The following is a 19,848-nucleotide window of genomic DNA, read 5'->3' as shown; positions in this document are numbered from 1 at the left end:
TCTGAAGGGCTGGAATGTTGGCACTGGGGGATTAATAGGTGGAATGCTGGTGTTGAAGGGGTGGAATGCTGAATCTGAGGGAATGCTGGATTGATTGCAAGGTTGGGTTATTGGAATGCTGGATTTTAGGGAAGGAATGTGGCACCCAGGGGGTAGAATGTTGGGATAGGAAAAGCAGAATGTTGGTATGGAAAGAGTGAATGTTGGGTTAAGCAGGCTCCTATTGGAACCAATGGGGTGAAATGTGGGGACAAGGGAAGCAGAATGCTGGAACAAGGGCTGGAATGTTGAACTTGGGGAGGGGGGTCATGAAATGCTGGGATTGAGAAGTTGGATGTCAGAACTGGAATGCTGGAATGTTCAATCAATGGTGTTTCTATCTTCTGTTGGCATGTTGTCCTGTAGGGGTTGTCCTATCTTGTGGATGATCCCCTGTTATCTGTACGAACCTCCACCATCAAGGTATAACTTTATAAATTCAATTGCTCCTCTCTCTGAATCTTGAGTCTGTGGATCTCCTCTGCTTACCCCTAGTCTGGTTTTCTGCATGTGCAACTGATTCTTCCTGGCTTATGCTATCTCTGCTGTCACACCCAGTACCAGCTCAGTCTTCTACTATTCTTGCACCCAAATTATGCAGTTTCTTTCTCCACTCTTTCCTTTGACCTCCCCAGGGGCTTAGATGGAGCAGTGGAACTCAGCTTCAAGGTTAATTTCCTCTGGAATGCCCATGTGACATACATCTCTATGCTACCTTCCCAGTTTCCTGGAAACTCCTGGTATTGGCTGTCAGGGGAACCCTTCTCTGAACTCTGTTCTTTTATTTCTCTTTCTCCTCACTCTGACAGCCTTAGCCACACTGTCAATGCCCCAGAGTTTTAGTCACCTTATCCAAGCAACCATTTTCCAATTGTCCTGGGTTTAGTGACAAGCCACTCTTATGACCTAAATAGTCAGCACACTGTTAACATTCTTTCCCATGTTTACACTTGACCTAGGGAACCCTGTCCTGCCAGGTAGTTAAGGATCCATATGCTATAAACAGGAAAAAAGAACAACCATTAGCAGAAATTTCGTCCCTGGCAGTTTGACCCCTTTGCATTCAAGAGCAATGCTCCTCCAATTCTCTAAAGGGTCCAAAATGTTTACAAACTTATATCACACCTGTAAGAGACATCATATGTGCAAAGGTGACCTAGAAGACTCATATTCAGTGGCTTCAGAGCTTACTAAGAAAGTTTTTATTCTAGCTCTGATGATGCCACTAAGTGTGTCTGTGTCCTCTGTGCCCCTTTTCCTCAAAGTATATGGCACATAATGACTTGACAATGGTGTCCCTGCCCAGTCTCATGGCCAGGGAAGTCAGTTTGATTCTTTTGACATTGACACCTGTAGAAATTAAACACTTCCCAAACACTTACCTGTAATCTAGGCATCTGGGGGGTCCTTTATTAAAGGCCTCAAATAGACAGGCAGCCATACAGTTACTGGGGCTCAGCCCTCCCTCCCTTCTTTTTCTTCACTTTTTCTCCTTCCTCCCACAGAACCACGAATTTATTGATGAGCAGATGTTTGAGCAGAACTGCATGGAGAGCTCAATGCAGAACTATCCGTCCACCAGAAGTCCTTCTCTGTCCAGCCATTCGGGCCTCACCACCACCTGCTGCTCCCGCCGTAGCAAGAAGACCACACACCTGCCCAACTCTAACCTGCCAGCCACCCGCTTGCGCAGCATGCAAGAGCTCAGCACGATCCACATCCAGGGCAGTGAGCAGCCCTCCCTCACCACCAGGTGGGTGGCTTCCATTCCTGACACCCCCAAAGTCTTGAGTCATTCCCTTTCCAGAATTAAACAATCTCAGCATTAGAGCCTGGGGGTCCCCTAGTGGCTCCCCTTATCTACTGCATGGGGCCCCTCTGCTTTCTCCCCACTATTCCTTCTCATGCATGGAAGTTAATCCAAGGGTCTTCATAGGGCTGTTGGATGATACTGTGGCAGTGGAGGTCAGAAGTGGGTTTAGCTGGAGGGGGTTGGGGTTGGGGGGACTCAAGAAGAATCCAAAAGAAATGAAAAAGATGGGCTATGATCATTTTCCTAAGGACAAGCTTTTCTCAGCTGTGTGATGTATATGGCTTATCCCAAGCTGATTGTGAATCACAGACTGACTTTTCTTTCTCATCTCTTTTTATATGTAAGCCATTTCCTGTTACTTCCAAATAAGTTGCAGAGAATTTAGGGAAAGCAAACATCACATGTGATGAGCCCACAGGGCTGGGAATAAGTACATACATGTGATTTAGTGATTGTTACTAATAACTAGAGTGGCAATTAGAAGCTGGTTATTAAAGGGAGAGATCAAGGGTCCTAGATAAAACATAGAGAAAAAAATAACACAGGGGGTCAAGGAAGATATGAGGTACCCACAAGCAGGAACCATCATCAACTCACTCTTTTCTATCCCAGTCGCTCCAGCCTTAACTTGAAAGCAGACGACGGACTGAGACCAAACTGCAAAACATCCCAGATTACCACAGCCATCATCAGCATCCCCACTCCCCCAGCTCTAACCCCAGAGGGAGAAAGTCGGCCACCCCCTGCCAGCCCAGGCCCCAACACGAACATTCCTTCCATAGCCAGCAACGTTGTCAAGGTCTCTGCCTTGTAAAACCACTGGACAGAGGGCCCGAGGGGGTAGTGGGCAGTAAAAGGGGCTGGCATGTTGGTGGGTGGCCATTGGGACCACTCCCTCCCCCTTTCCCACTATTTCTGCCTGCCCTGTTGCACCCCTAGCACTGAGACTTGTGCCTGGAAGGGAAAGGAAGCAGCAAAGGGTACCCAAGGATCCCGCTGCTGGTGCAGACACAGCCCTGTGACATTGCATCTTGCTGGGGCCAGAAGAAGGGAAGGGGTGGGTAGGGGATGGGCCATTAGAGGATGCAGGCTGCCTGCCTGGACAGGGCCTGGAGGGGGCATCTCAGACCAAATAACAGTTGTTTCTGGAGACCCCGGTGAGGAAAACACAAGACCAAGAGCAGCCCAGAGGACGAGTCGTCACATGCAAACAGGAAGAAAATATAACACTGTGTATTTAAGCACCTTTTTCAAGGATCTTAATGGATAATATTTATTCATGGGAAAAGGTGGAAAACAAAATCATCATCAATGGATTTTTGTGAAATGTTTTTCTCCATGGACCCAACACCTTTAAACCAAAACAATGCATTTTGTGAGGTTGGTTTTTATTTTTCTCCTTTTATAGCAAAAGCTTTTAGGCTCAGTTACTGCTAAGATCTCTCCCCATTCCCGGGATGAGTGAGGTCACCTTAGCTGGGCCCTCACTGCCCAGCTGACCTGCACAGAGCTGTCAAGCAACCACACAGCAAACCTTCTGCTCCGTCCGTCTGTCTCCTTTGTCTTTGTACCTATCTGCTTCACCTTGGCTGTTTCTGTGTCCAATCATCTGTCTCACCATGGACAGTAAAGCCTTCTCTGTCACTGCCAAGTACTGCAGACTTGTGCCTGGGAGTCAGGCCGAGTGAATGCAAATACAGAAAAGAAAGGAAGCCAAGTGGGGCAAGTTTGAGGGTGAGGTAAGTCTCCATCATGAACAGAGGAGCTTCCCTTTTGATTGGAACTGCTTGTCTTTGCAGTTTGAGGGTGAGGGGAGGCATGGTCACTGGGTCTGGAAAACGGAAACAGCAACTTTAGAAAGCAGTCGTTTCTGCAATACCCCAGAGAAGACAGAAGCACCAAGGCTTGCAGTGCCACAGCTCCAGGGCACCTTGCTATGTACCCTCCTTTCAGATGCACCATGAATCCCAGGCGGTGCTCTGCTAAGAGGTTCCATGAGCATCTTCAAGTGAGGACGATGGGATGACACCCTGACTTACTGCCCGAGGCGGTTCCTATACAAAGGCCGTGAAGGTTAAGCCTGTGTGCCCCATGAAGAATATTTCAAAGCAAGTAAGAGGCTCTAGATGATTCTTGCCTGGTCTGAAAGATACCTTGAAGTCTGAGTCATTTTCAGGCCTCATCTCTGAAGATAGCTGAAGTGTGGGTATGCTGATGACCTCCACGCAAATGAGGGAGTGGAGATTCCTTCTATAAAATGTGGACAGTATGTGTGTTCAAGTTATTGTCACTGTAGTGGGCCTGGGAACAGTATTTGTGGAATCTTCCTAATCATTTTTACCCCTTTCAGCAGAGAAAGTAGGCCTCCAGGGTTAGTGACAAGAGCTGTTTCCTGCCCTTCTCAGCTGCAGCTATCTACTGCAGACTCTGAAGACTGGGATCTGAGGCACATGAGCTGCTGAGGAATTTCTTATCCATTCTACAGCTCACAGATAAGCTGTTCATTTCCAAGTCAAAAATCTCTCTACTCGGGACAGGATGAAATTCACTATCCTGGGGACTGAAAGCTTCTATGGCCCCAGCTCCAGTGACCCTGTATGCAGAGGAAGCCAGGTTTTTTGAGGTGGTATCAAACCAGAAAATGAACAGAAGGGCAGAAGAAAAGGGCCCTTCTTTCCATCTTTGGCTCCCTGTCCTCTTCCTCAGTGTCCACTGACAGTCCTTTCTCCTAGATCTAGCCTCAGAATTTCCCCTATCATAGGAATGGAGCGGTTCTTGCAATCAGTAACTTCACATACAATTTATCAGCCAAGGCGTAGAGCCAAGCTGGACCCAATTGTAGCAAGTAGGCAAAGAAGTCGAAAAGGATCTTTCTGTTGAAAGAATGGACCATGGGACAAAGGAATGTCTAGGTGCATGATACTTCCTAATAATTGAGTGGGATAAAGATACAGATTTTAAAGAAACACCATTGCATTCACATACAAACCATCATTCTTTTTCGGAACAAGTCATGCCAGGGTTAGAATGATGACCAGTTCAACTAAGGATCTCCATGTCACTTGGATAGTGTACCAACACAGCATATTATGGTTCTCATGAAAAGAAATATTTTAAAAACTGTGTCCCCCAAAATTTCATTTTTTATTGACTTCACTGAACTAAATGTTTGTGTTGCTTCTATTTTATCTCCAAAGTCTATATCATACCAGTTCCTAAAAATAATCATTAGACTGTCTTCATTTTCATTCCCCCATTGCAGTCTTGGCAAGAGGTAAGGGACCCAGCTCACCTGTGCTCAAAGATAACAACCCAATTAAACAGCTCGCAGCCATATCTGCTAAAGGGTATTTGTGAGTATGCACAGGGGTAAAAGTGTGCTGCTGGATCACCTTAGTAAGTCTGACTTATCGGTTAGTAGGTGAAGAACCAGGCTATCAGATTCTTCTATAGACCAATAGCTTTCTGGTGCAATGACTCATGGTGCACAAACCATGTTAGAATAACAGAAAATTCCCCACTCCGCCCCTCCTTTCAACCCTACATGGCACTGGGGAAGAAGGTATTAAAAAGACAGCAAATAAAAAGCCTATGACTACATTCAAATAATAAATGAAAATAACTTGGAAAATATAGTATCGAGCATACCAGAGAAGAATAAAGAATGTCTAATTCATTTTACACTGTAGAAATCTGGGACCCAGAGAACTTGACTCCCTCAAGGTAATGTAATCATTTGATAGACTAGGGATTCTGTTTTGGATTTGATTTGGGGTAGGAGAGTCAACACACCTTTTGCCTCTCAGAGTTAATATGTTGGGCAAGAACCATCAAAGATGCCATGCCATAACTAGAGACACTCGTGTGTAAATGTCAACATAACTTGATATTGCTCTAGGAAATCACCTGACTGTATTAGTACAAATTATAGACTCTGAAGCCACCGTTTCTTGGGTAGAGCCAGCTATGGGTGATTGATTCTCTAAGTAATAGATGAACAAGGGAATGTCCAAGATTTTTCCTCAATGAAAAGGGGGCTTGGACAATGACATTTCAAAGCATATCGTTGCTTCTCACCACTCTCTGTGAAGGTAGTCACCCTAGTAAATCCTTGATTCCGAGAAAAGACATGGGCACAACGAAACTGAATGACTCATCCAAAGTTCATGGCAAGCTAATGGCAGAATTATGATTTGATCCAGGATTAGACATCATGTCCTAGGAGTGTCTTCTGTATCCTGCTCCATGGCTCTAAGGCTTGCTCATATGTTTCAAGAATGTTGGTTAGGGGAAAGGAGGCGTTCCTGAAGTAGCAGGACCTCCAGAAATAGACCATTATTTCTCCCTCATTCCCACTCCACCTAACTAGTCTCAAGCTCAGGACTAACTGTACAGAACCCCTTTCAAAAGACCAGTAGATATTCTCAACAACCAAACATTACTAGTTTATAACCAGATGTTAAGGAGGGTGGTAAAAGATGATCCATGGGTGACAAAAGTCACATACAGAACTGCTGAGGACTTTATACAGTTGTTTTGATTTCTCTGCAGTTCAGGATCATGTTATTTTCTTGTCAGAATGCAGGTAGGGGAAAGTACCTGGGAGCATTATATGCCTAGATCGTTTTTCTTGTCTTTTTAAAAATAGCAGTAGTGATTGAAATTGAGCTAGCATTAGATTTGAAATTATTAATGGATTCTAGTGATTCAGGCTCACTCACTTCAATTACTAGGTAACTAAGTAAGGCAGAAGGATCCCAATACTGTTCATTTAAAGAAATAGTTTCCCTTTCGTGCTAGTTGGCATGGTAACCAACTTAAGAGGAACATGAGAAACTTTTATTTTCCCTGTTTTCCTAATGAATTATCATTACTTGCAAAGCTTTAAAATACAGGATAAAGGAAAAACATTGTCATGACCCATGACACTTGGAGCCCAAACAGCATCATGAAAAGCATTAGAACCAAGGGAAAGTGGCTTTGAAAAATGAAATGGCTTTTTAAAGGGGTTCCTTATGGGTCTTGTTTTTTATTCAGGATATTCTATGTTTTCTCATCAGATGTGGGAACATTTATCTTAGCAGGTTATTTAAACTATGCTGGCTGATGACATGTTAGCCAGTGCAGGACACAGACCCAAGTCCTGGGGGACTCGTTGGACCAATGGACTATTTTACAAACCAGGGAGGTGGGAGGGATGGTATATTTTTGATAACCAGACATTCCAATGTTTTCCTTAGAGGTCATGCGCTCCCATTAATGTTCTTGTGAAAAACATCAAGTGTGTTCTTTTCTATTTTCGTATAATTACTGGGCTTTGCTTACCAACATCACAATGGCAAAGAAATATACTGTACAAAACTGCAGGAAGATGAACATGAAAACTTTCTGTGGGGAAAAAGCTCTTAAGTTTCTTGTCTTCTTTTGAAACCGTAGTGCATATGTTATAACATGTATATCATTTACAGTATTGAGTCCTGTGCCACTGCTGTAGCTGATGTATCCAATCTGGATTAAACGAATATGTGCCACAAGCCTTGGCGTGAGAAGAGTTTCTTTTAACAGTTCTTTCCCTTCCAGAAGTATTGCCTTACACTGGAAGGCTTTCCAGCCTGCTCCAGCAGGGACATAATCTTAGGTGTAAAGGTCTCGTCTAATCGGCCCTATATTCTTCCACATAAAAGATGCCACTACAATTTCCTGGAGTCTCTTGCCTGCCTAGGCAAATTCACTTTTAACAGCAGCACACTGGGTTGAATTTGTCTACAGCTCTCTCTTAAGGACTAAGAGAGAGCTAAACAAAAATCCATCCTCTAATATTTGCTCCACCTAGATCAAGGTCTCAGAGGACACATACACAATAGTAAATGCTATCGAGAGTAAAAATTTTTGCAGGCAACAGAAGCACAGGTTCAGGCTCATCACATCTGTGACTTTACATCAGTCACTTTTTGACTTCTTCCCTTCGGTTCCTTTCTTGATTTTAAGGAACTGTGGTGGGCCAGGATTAAGTGCCTTGAAGATCTACCCTAACCTTAACAATTCTGTTGAAGCAGAATTCTGTTGAAGCAACATTTTCCTGTTCTGCCATGCAACAACACAAATTTAAATCGTTTTCATGCTCCACAACCACCAGATCCCGATCAATGAAAGCAAGAAAAAGGACAGGGGGTGGGGGGCAGTATGTCCAAAGGTTCTACAGATCAACCATGAAATTCATTCTAAGCACTAATGCTCACATCCTTACCACCCACTAGGTGTCAGTAAAGACCCATAGCTCAAATAATCTGAAGGAAAACTAGAAACTGTGCAATCAGCAACTCTTGCAGTCAGCAATTCTTTTTCATTAAAAAGCACTGTGTGGGAGAAGGTGGCTCAATATGTAAAGCCTCTGATTCCCAGATTTACAAAATGGAAGGAGACAACTGATTCCTGTTGTTATCCTGACCTCTACCCATATACCATGACTTGCACAGACAAAATTAAAATATGAAAAAAAAACAACCTTTATTTCTCACAATGTAGCTGACTGTTCTGGATCTCACTCTGTAGACCAGGCTGGCTTTGGATTCAGAGATCCACCTGCCTCTGCCTCTTGTGTACTGGAATTAAAGGTGTGTCTACTAAGCCCACTTTATAACAAAATTTTAAAGCACTATATATCAAGTATCAAAAAGCACACATGCACTTGCTCAAAAGACACCAAAATATATTCTGCCCCAACAAGAGAAGAGCCTTTTGACAAAGGTGTTTGCAATTGCCATGAAAAAAATTTAGGATTATTTTATATTTAAAGGGAAATGGAAAAAGCCCTCAAAAATTTTTCTAAATCATTCCTTTATCTTAGATACAACCCATAACATGATCATTCTTCTTCACAATTATTTTTAGTATTCTGGAACTGAAGTTTACCTTTAAGACAGTTTTTTTTTTTTTTTTTTTTTTTAAGAAGTCACCAAAGCAGTAACTTACGTTCTCATCATTATCTAAAGAAGAGGGCTGGACAGACGACTCAGTGGTTAAGAGTACTTGCTGCTCTTCAGAGGACCCAAGTTCTGTTGCTAGCACCTATGTTGGACAGCTCATGACTGCCTTAAACTCCAGTTCCAAGGGATCCAACACCTTTTCTAGCCTCTGTGGACATGTGTGTGCATGCGCACATGCACACACACACACAAACCTAGAAAAATTAAAGATAAAACTATACAAAGGAGATTTCCCCAAGATCTCTGCATGTAATATATTGAGTACCTAATTCAAGCTTAACCTGATTACAGGTAACGAATGGACTGAAGATGACTTATATAGACTCTACAAATCTGAATTATCCTTCTCATAAAATACTTTCTTATTTTGAGTCATACAAAATTTAAATCTTTCAAGGAACCCTAAAAGTTTAATCCAATGTCTTATTTTATTGAGAAAGCTGGATTCTGAGAGGTTACATGAGTGGTACAAGGTTTAAAAGTGGATAGAATGTCTTAACCAGGACAAGTTTTCTTTTCATCTGATTTTACCACAAACCATGGTTCCAAAGAGATTATGTGGAGAAAACATTCTTTCCTGCCTGAACCTTGAAGATCTACCATGAAAAACTTTTCATGAGGCAGCAATACAGAAATGTGTGCAATCCTTTTTTAAGAAACTCCACAGAATAAACTGACATTACACTCAAATTTTAACTTTATTTTTTTAAAGAAAGGATGCCACATATGTCATGTTTTTAAGGGTTTCTTTTGGGAACAGCCTACATGAAGTGGCACCTTGGGATCTTTAGATCCAAGTTCTAAAAATTCTCTTCCAAATCTGATGAAATTGAAAAAAAAAGAATATTCCTGGACCAAGTCAAAATAATCTGAAAAATAGTTGTGTCCCAGTAGAAAGTCCTTTCAAGTTCCTCTAAAATGCCACCATATCCCACTTGCTCTAGGTGAAGAAGAATGCAAATCAAACTATCCGTTGACAGTCAACAATCTCAGGCACATCCTAACATCACTGGTTGCCACGCATCATTTCTTGTAGATAAGCTGTATTCATATGATAGGCAGCCATCCAACTAGGATGTCTCTGAGCATTCCAATAGTACGAGTGGGAAGCAGCAGCATAATATTCTTGCCATGCTCTGTAATATGCTCTCCAGTACTCCTCATAATCCTGGTAGGTATCAGAAAAACTCGCATTTGTTTCCCTGTGACAGTCATACCAAGCCTCTTCCTGGGGCTCCGTCTGTACTCGGTAAGAGGAACGCCGGGGCAGGTTTCTCCGACTCTGCTTCGATCTTTGGCTAGCTCCTTCTTTATGCCTTGCCTTCACCTGGGTTTCAGGAGATTCTTGATACTGCACCTGAGTTGGGGTATCATTTTCATTCAGAACTTGTTCCAAAGAGAGAGGGCCACCCACAGGAGTACATTCAGGGTCTTTCAATTGAGGGTCAGAAGAGCCTTCCAAGTAAGATTTATTGCTTTTGCTCTGGGAAGAAATCCTTGAGCTGCAAGAATCACTGTCACTCTCTGAGTCACCAGACTGGCTACTACTCACCAACATCTGTGTCCTATCTTCAGAAACTTTGTTTCTCACAAAACCATTCTGAGGATTCACAGTCTGAGGCCCAGGTCCTGTGTAGTGCCGGATAATTTCCACAGGTTTCTCTAACCCCTCTTTAATATAGTGCTCATAATCCTCTACCAGTTCTGCAAAAGTCAAAGTACATGGCTGATGGACTTTGAAAGAAGACAGACAAGGAATTTTAGGGAGCAAGCCAAGTGAGGCATCTTTGGCCTGATGCTGGCTGTTACTGGAGGAGTCCTCAACAGAGGTCTGAACAGAATTATTAACCTGCTCTTCCATTTGTATGGTACAGCCCAACTCCTGTGGTGGAACCTTTTCTATGATTCCACACTCTGAGTGGCTTTTCACAGGAAGCTTTTGTTTGTTATTGTGTTTTGATTTGGCTGATAGTGTAGATACAGAAGTATTTCTGGTTGAAGACATTTGGTTACCAGGAGTTCTTTGAGTCTGGAAGGTTCTCTCTACTTTTTGAACTTGCTTTTGGGGAGACTGAACAGGTATACTTGGTGAGCTGTAAGTATGCATCGAAGCTTTAACTTCCACATCCCAATCCAAGCATTCTTCCATCAGGCCAGGAGGAATGGGATCTATAGAAAAGTAAGAATAAGAATTAAAATTCTCAGCCCAGGCATGGTGGTGCATACCTTTAATCCCAGCACTATGGGGGTAAAGGCAGATGGATCTTTGTGAATTAGAGGCCATTTTGGTCTACTTATCATGTACTATGCCAGTGAGACTCTGTCTAAAAAAATAAAAACTGCAAAGTCTATAACTTTGAGTTTAATAAAGAATATTTTTCATGTGTCAAAGAGTTAGCATGTAATCTTTTCTACACATCAGTTGTTAACACTTTTACTTAATCTGTATGTTAAATTATGCTGAAATGTCCTAATCTACAAAACACAGACTAGCTAGCAATACCATGTACCTCACAGACCTGTGGTGACAATTAAATGAATTAACATATATACCGTAGACACAATGGCACTATGTGCTATTATTTTTATTATGCTTATCTGTAAAAATGTCAAAACTTCTGACTTACATGGAAGCCGAGCATGGGTGGTACATACCTTTAATCCCAGCGTTCTAGAGGCAGAGGCAGGCAGATCTCTGAGTTCAAGGCCAACCTGGACAGCCAGAGCTATAGAGAGAAATCCTACCTCAAATAAAGTAATACTACTAGTAAAAGATTGTCAAAAAGAAACAGAAACACGTACCTGGTAAAGGGAGAAGGTTGATATTACATTTCTGGGCAATTTTCATCATCATATTTTCTTCCTCCCCCCTACAACAGTACGTCACTGTCAGTCCCAATGTACCTAAGAGTAGAGAGTGACATAGTAACTCATTTCCATAGAAACAACAGTCCAAGTACCTTTTCACATCAGTTTTCTTGTTAAAGCACTAAACTTCCTTACCAAAACGGCCAGCTCTGCCAATCCGATGCATGTACGTCTCCCAGTCTACCGGTACATCCAGATTTACTACTAGATTCACCTTCTCCGCATCAATCCCACGGGAAGTCTTGAAGAAAATCGTATTAATTACAGCACAGCTACCAATGCACACTATGCTCTTTGGTATAACCAGAACCCAAATTTAAAGCAGGCAAGTATGTAGGATTCAGAGGAAAAAGAAATATATTTCTAATGACTAACTAGGACTAAACTATTTAAAACAAATATTAAGTATTACTGACACTTTTAAGAAAGCACTTTCCCCAGAACTGGAAAGATAATTTTTACCTCTGGTACCCACTGGTACACCTAATAATATAGGACAGCAATCTGATAACAATATATGTCAAGACCCACAGTCACCCAAACAGAGCAGGAGCTTTACCAAATCTGTAGAAATGAGGACTCTGCAATGAAACTGCTTCAGTTTAGCCATGGCATCAAGGCGCTGATTCTGATTCATGTTACCTAAAAAGAACCCCCCCAAAAAAGTCATTTTAAAACACCTAAGCAAGCTGGTATCGTGACACATGCTTGCCAGCTGTCATCCTAACACTCAAGAGGATGAGGACAGAAAAAGCCAGAGTTCAAGGCCAGCCTAGACTCCATAAGATCCCATCTCAAAAACAGCAACAAAAAATTAAGCTAAAATATATTCATTAAGTCCACAAGAAGCAAGAACCTTAATTCTCAATCTTAATGCTTTAAAGAAATACACCAACTAGGTAACTGTCCTCTACAAATTTGAGTGCTAAAATCTAAAGTCAATATTTTTCAAAGTATGGTTTATACAATCAACTTAAAATTCAAAAATTTATTTTAAATGGCGACATTACAAACACTTAGGAAAAAAATGTTCTTCCCAACTATTTGCAAATCTCTTTTTAAGTCTGTGCGTACCTGTGTCTATGTGTCTGACTGTATGGAATTGCGCATGACTGTGCACACAGAAGCTAGGAGAGAGTACCAGATCCCTAGGAGCAAGAACACTTAGCTTATTCTGTGTGTGCTGGGATACAAACTCCTGTGCAAGTGACTGCACAAGAGTGCTTTTAACACTGAGTCCTCTCTGCAGCCCACAAATCTGGTTTTGAAATGTGATCCAGAGTTAAGCTATCAGCATATTAGGAAACAGTCTCCCAAGTTCCTCATAGCGAGCATATTCCAGCTAACAAGTTAAAAATTACACTACAACATATAATAATCAGTGAGTGAATCTCACTGATCAAAAATTCCTTTAAATCTTTTCTATTAATCCAGCAATTAATAAGCTCTGTGGATGAAGTGAGTCACTTTTGCCTTCCACACAGACCATTAAATGAATTGAAGGGCCAGAGGTATAGCTCCATAAGAGAACACGTACATATAAAAGGTTAAGTCTGAGAGTAGAGAAGATAAATCAAAACTCAGCTATTCTTAGCATGTTTGTTTTCTATGACAGGGTCTTGCTATGTAGCCCACAGCAGCCTAAAACTTAACATAACCACATATGGCCTTAGGCCCATGACCTTGCTGCCTCAGCCCCTGGAGTCTGTGCAACACTATACCCTGCTTAATTTTTAACATTTTAATAATTATTTGATTATATGAAGAAACAAAATGTCTTAACACAATGAAGATAAAGTTTGTTTTACAGTATTAAGCTCTTTACAAATATAACTCAGAGATTTTAATTAAAAATTTAAGTGTTTCTGATCACTTTCTAAATTGTTACTATAGACCAAGATATTCCTTTAAAACAAAACATACAAAATCCCCCCCCAAAAAAACCCAGAAGACTGACATCAAATTCCAATGAAAAATAAGTCTAAATGTCCTTTATTAGGAGTGCAACTTCACATTCTCAAAACAATTCAAGCTGTTTTTTTCTCTTGCCATGGTAGGCTTCAAGACAATATATTAAACAAAAACAAAGATGTGAACTTGCCTGAAATGCATTCAGTAGGAAAACCTTTAGAAGAAAGGATATCAGCCAAATGTTGAGCTCTACAAAGAAAGAAAAAGATTTACGACTTTCATATACTGTCCCATGCCTGTTCTGTTTTTCAAGTTCCCTAGATTAAGTTATATTACCTGCTGTGCAAATTAGAAAACACCAAGGCTTGATTAAATGGGATTTTACTGAAAAGTTCCTGTAAGTGCTGAGTCTTTTCCTCAAAAATCTTATGGGCCAAAGGGTAAGAATTGACAACTTGGTAATACTGCTTCAAACCTATAAAAAAGTCAAGAGTCCCAGTTAAGACAAACACATCTGGTAAATTCCAACAGCAGCTATTATGTGGTAACAGCCAATTAGACAGGATGTCACAAACTAGTAATATAGTCTATACATACCTATGAGACTTGGATCACTGGGATTCAATCTTACAAAAGTGGGATCTCTCATATACCTTGTCAAAGCATTAGCCAAAAATTCAGGATAGGTAGCAGATACTGCCAGCATCTGTTTACTGGCCGGTAACGAAGAATAAATCCAACTGTAAAATGCAGGAAAACACACCATGAAAACTATGCAGACAGCAATTTTCCAGGTAATGACCTGGAAAAGCTAAAGACAAACACATACTTTGGTGCAACATTCTTATTCTCAGGTTTGCTTTCTTACTTTATTTGCTCCTGGAAACTGCCTTCTTCTAAAAGCTTATCTGCTTCATCGAGAATGAAGAGACGAATACTGCCCGGATTCAGGTAGTCAAGTTCTATGAGCTGTTTAATTCTACCTATATGCCAGGAAACAACCAAATCTGAAATATTTATGACAGATCAAATCTGTACAAGCCTCAGAAATGCTTTTATTCACAGGTTTTATTGCTCAGTTTCCTCACAGTGTACACTCACAATCTTAGTAAAATCTTAAATTCTCATCTTACCTGAATCCATTCTTTTTACCCCCTTTTCATCACCAATATGGATAAGTAAACAAACATTACTGCTATCAATATACAGAAATGCTTTGGTACTAAATTCTAAACTCTGATTCTGAGTGATTTGTGAACAGATTACCAAAAAGAACAACAACTAAAACCTCAATTAATGGCTTAGACAGGCTTCCTGAAAGTCACTTTCCATCTCAGAAGCCTGACCTATGTGTATTCTCAAACACTCTTTACAATGGAGATTCTGTTGATAATCCAGCCATTTGTCTCCCTGGTCTAATGCGCTTCATTTCTAGTGAAAGTAATTATTCCCATCATTAAAGACTCCCATTAACCTATTGCCACATTTACTGTTCTATTCCTAACTTCAGCTACCAACAGGTGTTAAAAACTTACCAGGAGATCCAACAGCAACATGACACTTTTTAAGTCTGGTTTTGTCTTGTGATAAAGGAGTCCCTCCAATAAAAACATGACATTCTAACCCTTCCATTTTTATTCCAATGGCTGTGATAACAGAATGTATCTGAACAGCAATTTCTCTTGTGGGAGCCAATATCAAAATCTAAAATAAATTGAAAAACATTAACAAGTCAGAGGAATACATGTGAGTGATACATTCATTGTATGATACACTACTTTTCATATGATGAGTTTTCTTGGTTTGGTTTGGTTTGGTTTATTCGAGACAGGGTTTCTCTCTGTGTAACAGCCCTGGCTGTCCTGGAACTCTCTTTGTAGACCAAGCTGACCTCAAATTCACAGAAATCTCCCTGCCACTTCCACTGCCTCCAGTGCCACCACACCAGGATTAAAAGATGAGTTTTAAGACAAGAGAAAATATTCCATTATTTTATTCAGTTAACAATTATTAAGAACCTACTAGGTTGGGTGTGATGGCGCATGCCCTTGATCGCAGTACTCAGGAAGCAAAGGCAGGTGGCTTTCTATGAGTGCTGTGATTAAAACCATGCACCACTACTGCCAGGCTACATATATTTTAAGCGGACTCTCTCAAAGCTAACTCCAAAGGTTAGGTTCTAAAGGCATTAAGAGCTACACACATACATAACGTGATATAACTCCCTGAGAAGAACATACTGCTTAAAAAAGAGAGACTATGAAATAAAAATATTTTTGAAAGTCCCTTAACTTTGGGTGCACAATCACAGATTTGGGATTTTTTGGTACTTTATCCTCCTTTTCCCCTCAATTTTCCCAATTATAAAAAAAAATATCATGTGGTGTTACTTTGATATACACATGTATACTTTTAATAATATAAAGACTTTAAATAATAATATGAATTTTACTTAGGTTTGGGATTTGGTCTGCTGCCAAGTATCACAAGCCAAAACTCTCAAACACACCCTACACTGCAAATTGACTGGCTACTGTCCTTAAGAAGTATATTCAGTATCCCCAGGATTTGGTGGATATAGAGCTCAAAAAGGTTCCTAGACAACAAATACTGAAGATCCATCCTCATAACAGTCACTTCTTGAACTTTAAAAAGTCAGTCATCACTACTACACTCCAGAAGAAAGTGTGAGGGTCACATTGAATTCATTGTTTAATCCCTAGTGTGTACTATAGTTTTTATTCATAATACTGGCTGAACAAATCTTTTGAAGCAAATGATCTCCTAAACCCAAATCTACTAATTTGAGTAGGACAATCTTAAAGCCATTCCAAGGCAACTTACAAAATAAGAGATCAATACAATACATACAAAAGGCTTTAAGAACTACCGGAAATTTGCCAGGCACGGTGGCACATGCCTGTATTACCAGCACTTGGGAAGGAAGAGGCAGGCGGATCTCTGTGAAAAAAGAAAACACCTGAAATTCTGCTATAGCATAGTATATAAACCAAAACATCTACCTTCTATGTCTAAGCCCTAACTAGTCACTAAAAGATGTTTTAATCGCATAATGATTTTTAATTAACAAATAGTCAAGATGTGCTTACTACAGAAAATACCAAATTCAAAATATTAATGGTGATATTCTTGGCCACAACTCAACGACATTACCATCTAATCTACTTCGGGAATATACATACCATTTGGCTCCCCTTCATCAAACCATCTGGAGGAGTCACTAGTTTTTCTTGACTCTCAATAGAGTCTGAGTGCTACACAATCCCCCCTCTGGATCCTGAGTTAAACTCACCTGAGTACTATAGTTTTCAAGAATAAGAGAGTCCAGAGCAATGGTGGAGAATACACAAGTTTTCCCAGTGCCAGACTTAGCTTGAACAATTAAATCTAAGGAAGAAAATACATATATAATTAGCTAGATTCACTGAAGCAACTAGATACCAATATGCTATCAGAAATAACCAGGTTCTCTCCTAAGACCACCTAGTTGTCACCTGTATTAATTGACTTTCAAATGCTCAAGAGGCGTGTTTGATCCCTGAATCTCTCAACCACTGAACCACTTCTCCAGCCCCTTGGTCCCCGAGTCTCTACCGCTGACCTCTGGCGTGCGCTCCATGCTAGAAACTCTTAAACATCCTTAAATCCAATTGCGCGCCCAGAGCCTTACAGAATCCCGCAATGGCGCGGACCCGGAGCTCGGCCGGGCCACGCCGCTCCCTCCCCGGCTGGCCCGGGTCCTCACCGAGCCCGCAGCGCCCCAGCGGGATGGCCTTGAGCTGCACCGGAGAGGGCCTCTCGAAGCCGGCCGCCCGCAGCCCCTCCAGGACGGGCCGCGACAGCAGCAGCGACTCGAAGTCCGCGGGCTCCGCCAGCACCACGTCCCCCGTCCGCGTCCGCGGCCCGGCGAGGTCGTGAGCCGTCCGCAGGCTCCACGGGGAGCCGGGAGTCGGCTCCGCAGCCTGGACCGGGGCGGCCACACGCTCCGCCGCCATAGCGGGCTCCGCGGTTGTCAGGGCCGCCGAGGCTTCAAACGCCGCCGCCATGGTAGCCGCGCCTCCAGATCTCGCGATAGTTAGAGTTGAGGCGAGGCTCCTGGGAGCGAGAAGAGGAAAAAAACTTTATTGTCAGTATCCCGGAGAAGACACGGACACACCTGGCCTGGAAGTGGAGGGAAGGAGCGGAAGTCGGAGGCTGACACTCTTGGGGAGGAAAAAAAAAGCCTGAGGAAGAGGCAGGAAGAGCTAGGGACGAGGAGGCTACCAGGATGTTGCCGCCTGCGGCCTGCAGAGGGCGTCGCGTGCCCGCCGTGGGCGCCGCCCGCCCCTCGCGGCTCTGACGGACGGGCCGCGCGGCGCAGCTCCGGAACCCGGCGCTCTCGGCGCGCTTTGTGACGTAGCTCGGGTGTCGATCGCCGCCGCGAGTGGGGTCGGCTGCCCAGGTCGAGCTCGGCCGCGGCCACGCCGAAGGCTTCGCGCTCCGCGCCCTTTCCCACTCTCCCTCGGCGCCCGCGGACAGAGCCCCTGGAGCACAGCCAGACCCGGTTTACGTCTGCGCAGCCCTGTCGCGGCGGCGCCCCAGCCACTTAGCACTGTGCGGTGCGCGGGGAGTGGAAACCTCAACTGGACGGCTACCTCAACTGGGGTCTGCTTGAGCGCTCTCTCGAAATCCTAGGCTAATAGACGTCTCCGGTTCAAGGCATCTTTTGTGTACCCTTCCTCCCGACCTCGTCGGGTGGTCAGCTAGCGCACCAATTTCCCCTCCTCTGGACCCGCTCGCCTGTCACCTTGTCAAAGAGGTCTTTCTTGAAATCTTAAGCCACTCCCATGCTGTCTGGCCTTTCCGGTTATTCCCATCACTATCCCCTTGTTTGATTAGCGTAGTTGACTGGCTCTCTTCTTCCTCCTTCCCCCTCCTCTTCTTGTTTTCCTTTTTTCTTCTTCATCCTCGTCCTCTTCCTATCCTTTTCCTAAGCCAGGGTCTTTTATGGGGTTCAAATTGGCCTCAGATTGGAAATCCCCCTGCCTCTACTTGCCACGTACTGAGATGACAGGTGTGTGCCACCATACATAGTCACATTTTCTTCATGATACAACTACCTAAAATGTTTTATTGTATCCCTCACTTTCCACGCGGACAGGAACCTATTCTGTCTTTTGTCCCTGGTAGAGAAATACATTAAATAATATTGTTTTCGCCATGCTTCCAAATTTAAACATGCTTTATAGATGCATTTCTTTTCTCATTGCTATAAAAAAAATACCTGACAAAAGAATGTAAGGAAGGCACTTGGGGCGGGGGGGGTCGCAGTTTTGCAGGAAAAATCCGTCAAAAGGGGAGAGCCACAACGCCCATTGTATCGGCAATGAGGAAGAGAGGTTAATCCTGGTACTCCACTTGCTTTCTCTATTCAGTCTAGGATCCCATCTGGATAAGATGGTGCCACCTGAATTCAGATCTTTCCATTTCAGTTGATTATCTCTGGAAACACTCTCACAGACCTGCATGGGCTTTTGTCTCCTAGCTAATTTAAGTCTCCAATCAACCTTATTACAAGCCTTATTTGTCCCTAAGTTACAATTCTGGTCTTGTTTCCCATCCATACACTGATGTCCCCACATCCCAACTGTGTAGGAATATCTTTGCCGTTTGAAATCTCCCTAGAAGAAGGACATGAAGATGAATTCTGTTTTCTTAGACATTTATAAAACAATAAGCAAGCATCCACCAACCATATGAAGGAAGAACTAATATGGCTAGGGCTTTTCCTCTTAGTTGCCCACATCTTTCATCCACCTTATCTACCACAATTTGCAAATCTGGAAATTATTTTTGGTTTTGCCCTTACCCTCTTTCTAATAATTTACTGGCAAATAATTCTGTCAACACATGTTTCATCCACTCCTTCTCAATCTATAGTATCCACCCTTGGTCTTAAGGTCATCCTCTACTGCAAAACCCTTGCAGATTGGCCTCCCTGTCCAGAATCTTCTTTGTCCAGACTACACATACCAGAGGCACAGAAATTATTTCCTTTGCTGTTTTCCATAAGAGTTGGACGCCTAACATTGGCACAGTAAGCAAACACTTTCCTATTTAACCACATTCCCAGTCAAATAGTGACTCATTCCTCACTTCTTCCTTCCTCTCAGTTTCTTTTCCTGTTGCTGTGACAAAATACTCTGACAAAAGCAACTTAACGGGGGAAAA

The 19,848-nt window shown here is 42.5% G+C and overlaps 2 protein-coding genes across 3 annotated transcripts in view; one reads left to right on the top strand and one right to left on the bottom strand.

The window, feature by feature from the left end:
* The window catches only part of Kcnd3 (potassium voltage-gated channel subfamily D member 3), a 216,982-nt gene extending 209,596 nt beyond the window's left edge, over positions 1 to 7,386 (top strand). Inside the window, exons 6-8 of one of the 2 annotated variants that reach the window (XM_060392932.1) lie at positions 406 to 462; positions 1,545 to 1,792; positions 2,465 to 7,386. In XM_060392932.1, coding sequence (XP_060248915.1) covers positions 406 to 462; positions 1,545 to 1,792; positions 2,465 to 2,666 — 507 coding nt within the window. In that variant the 3' untranslated portion in view covers positions 2,667 to 7,386. The remainder of the gene's footprint in view (positions 1 to 405; positions 463 to 1,544; positions 1,793 to 2,464) is intronic. The other variant, XM_060392933.1, reaches the window with a different exon arrangement.
* Positions 7,387 to 9,517: 2,131 nt separating this feature from the next.
* Positions 9,518 to 17,863, bottom strand: Ddx20 (DEAD-box helicase 20). Its single transcript, XM_021638783.2, has 11 exons — positions 17,384 to 17,863; positions 16,931 to 17,025; positions 15,153 to 15,321; positions 14,486 to 14,600; positions 14,215 to 14,357; positions 13,954 to 14,092; positions 13,808 to 13,866; positions 12,266 to 12,348; positions 11,842 to 11,947; positions 11,641 to 11,742; positions 9,518 to 11,007 (listed from the first exon to the last, which is right to left on the bottom strand). The coding sequence occupies exons 1-11, from the start codon at positions 17,682 to 17,684 to the stop codon at positions 9,845 to 9,847; spliced, it is 2,475 nt and encodes an 824-aa protein (XP_021494458.1). The 5' UTR covers positions 17,685 to 17,863; the 3' UTR covers positions 9,518 to 9,844.
* Between the last annotated feature and the right edge of the window lie 1,985 nt (positions 17,864 to 19,848).

Source organism: Meriones unguiculatus, chromosome 10 (assembly GCF_030254825.1).
Source record: "Meriones unguiculatus strain TT.TT164.6M chromosome 10, Bangor_MerUng_6.1, whole genome shotgun sequence".
Taxonomy (NCBI): domain Eukaryota; kingdom Metazoa; phylum Chordata; class Mammalia; order Rodentia; family Muridae; genus Meriones; species Meriones unguiculatus.
Note: the sequence above shows the minus strand (reverse complement) of the source record. Positions and strands in the feature narration are given on the sequence as shown.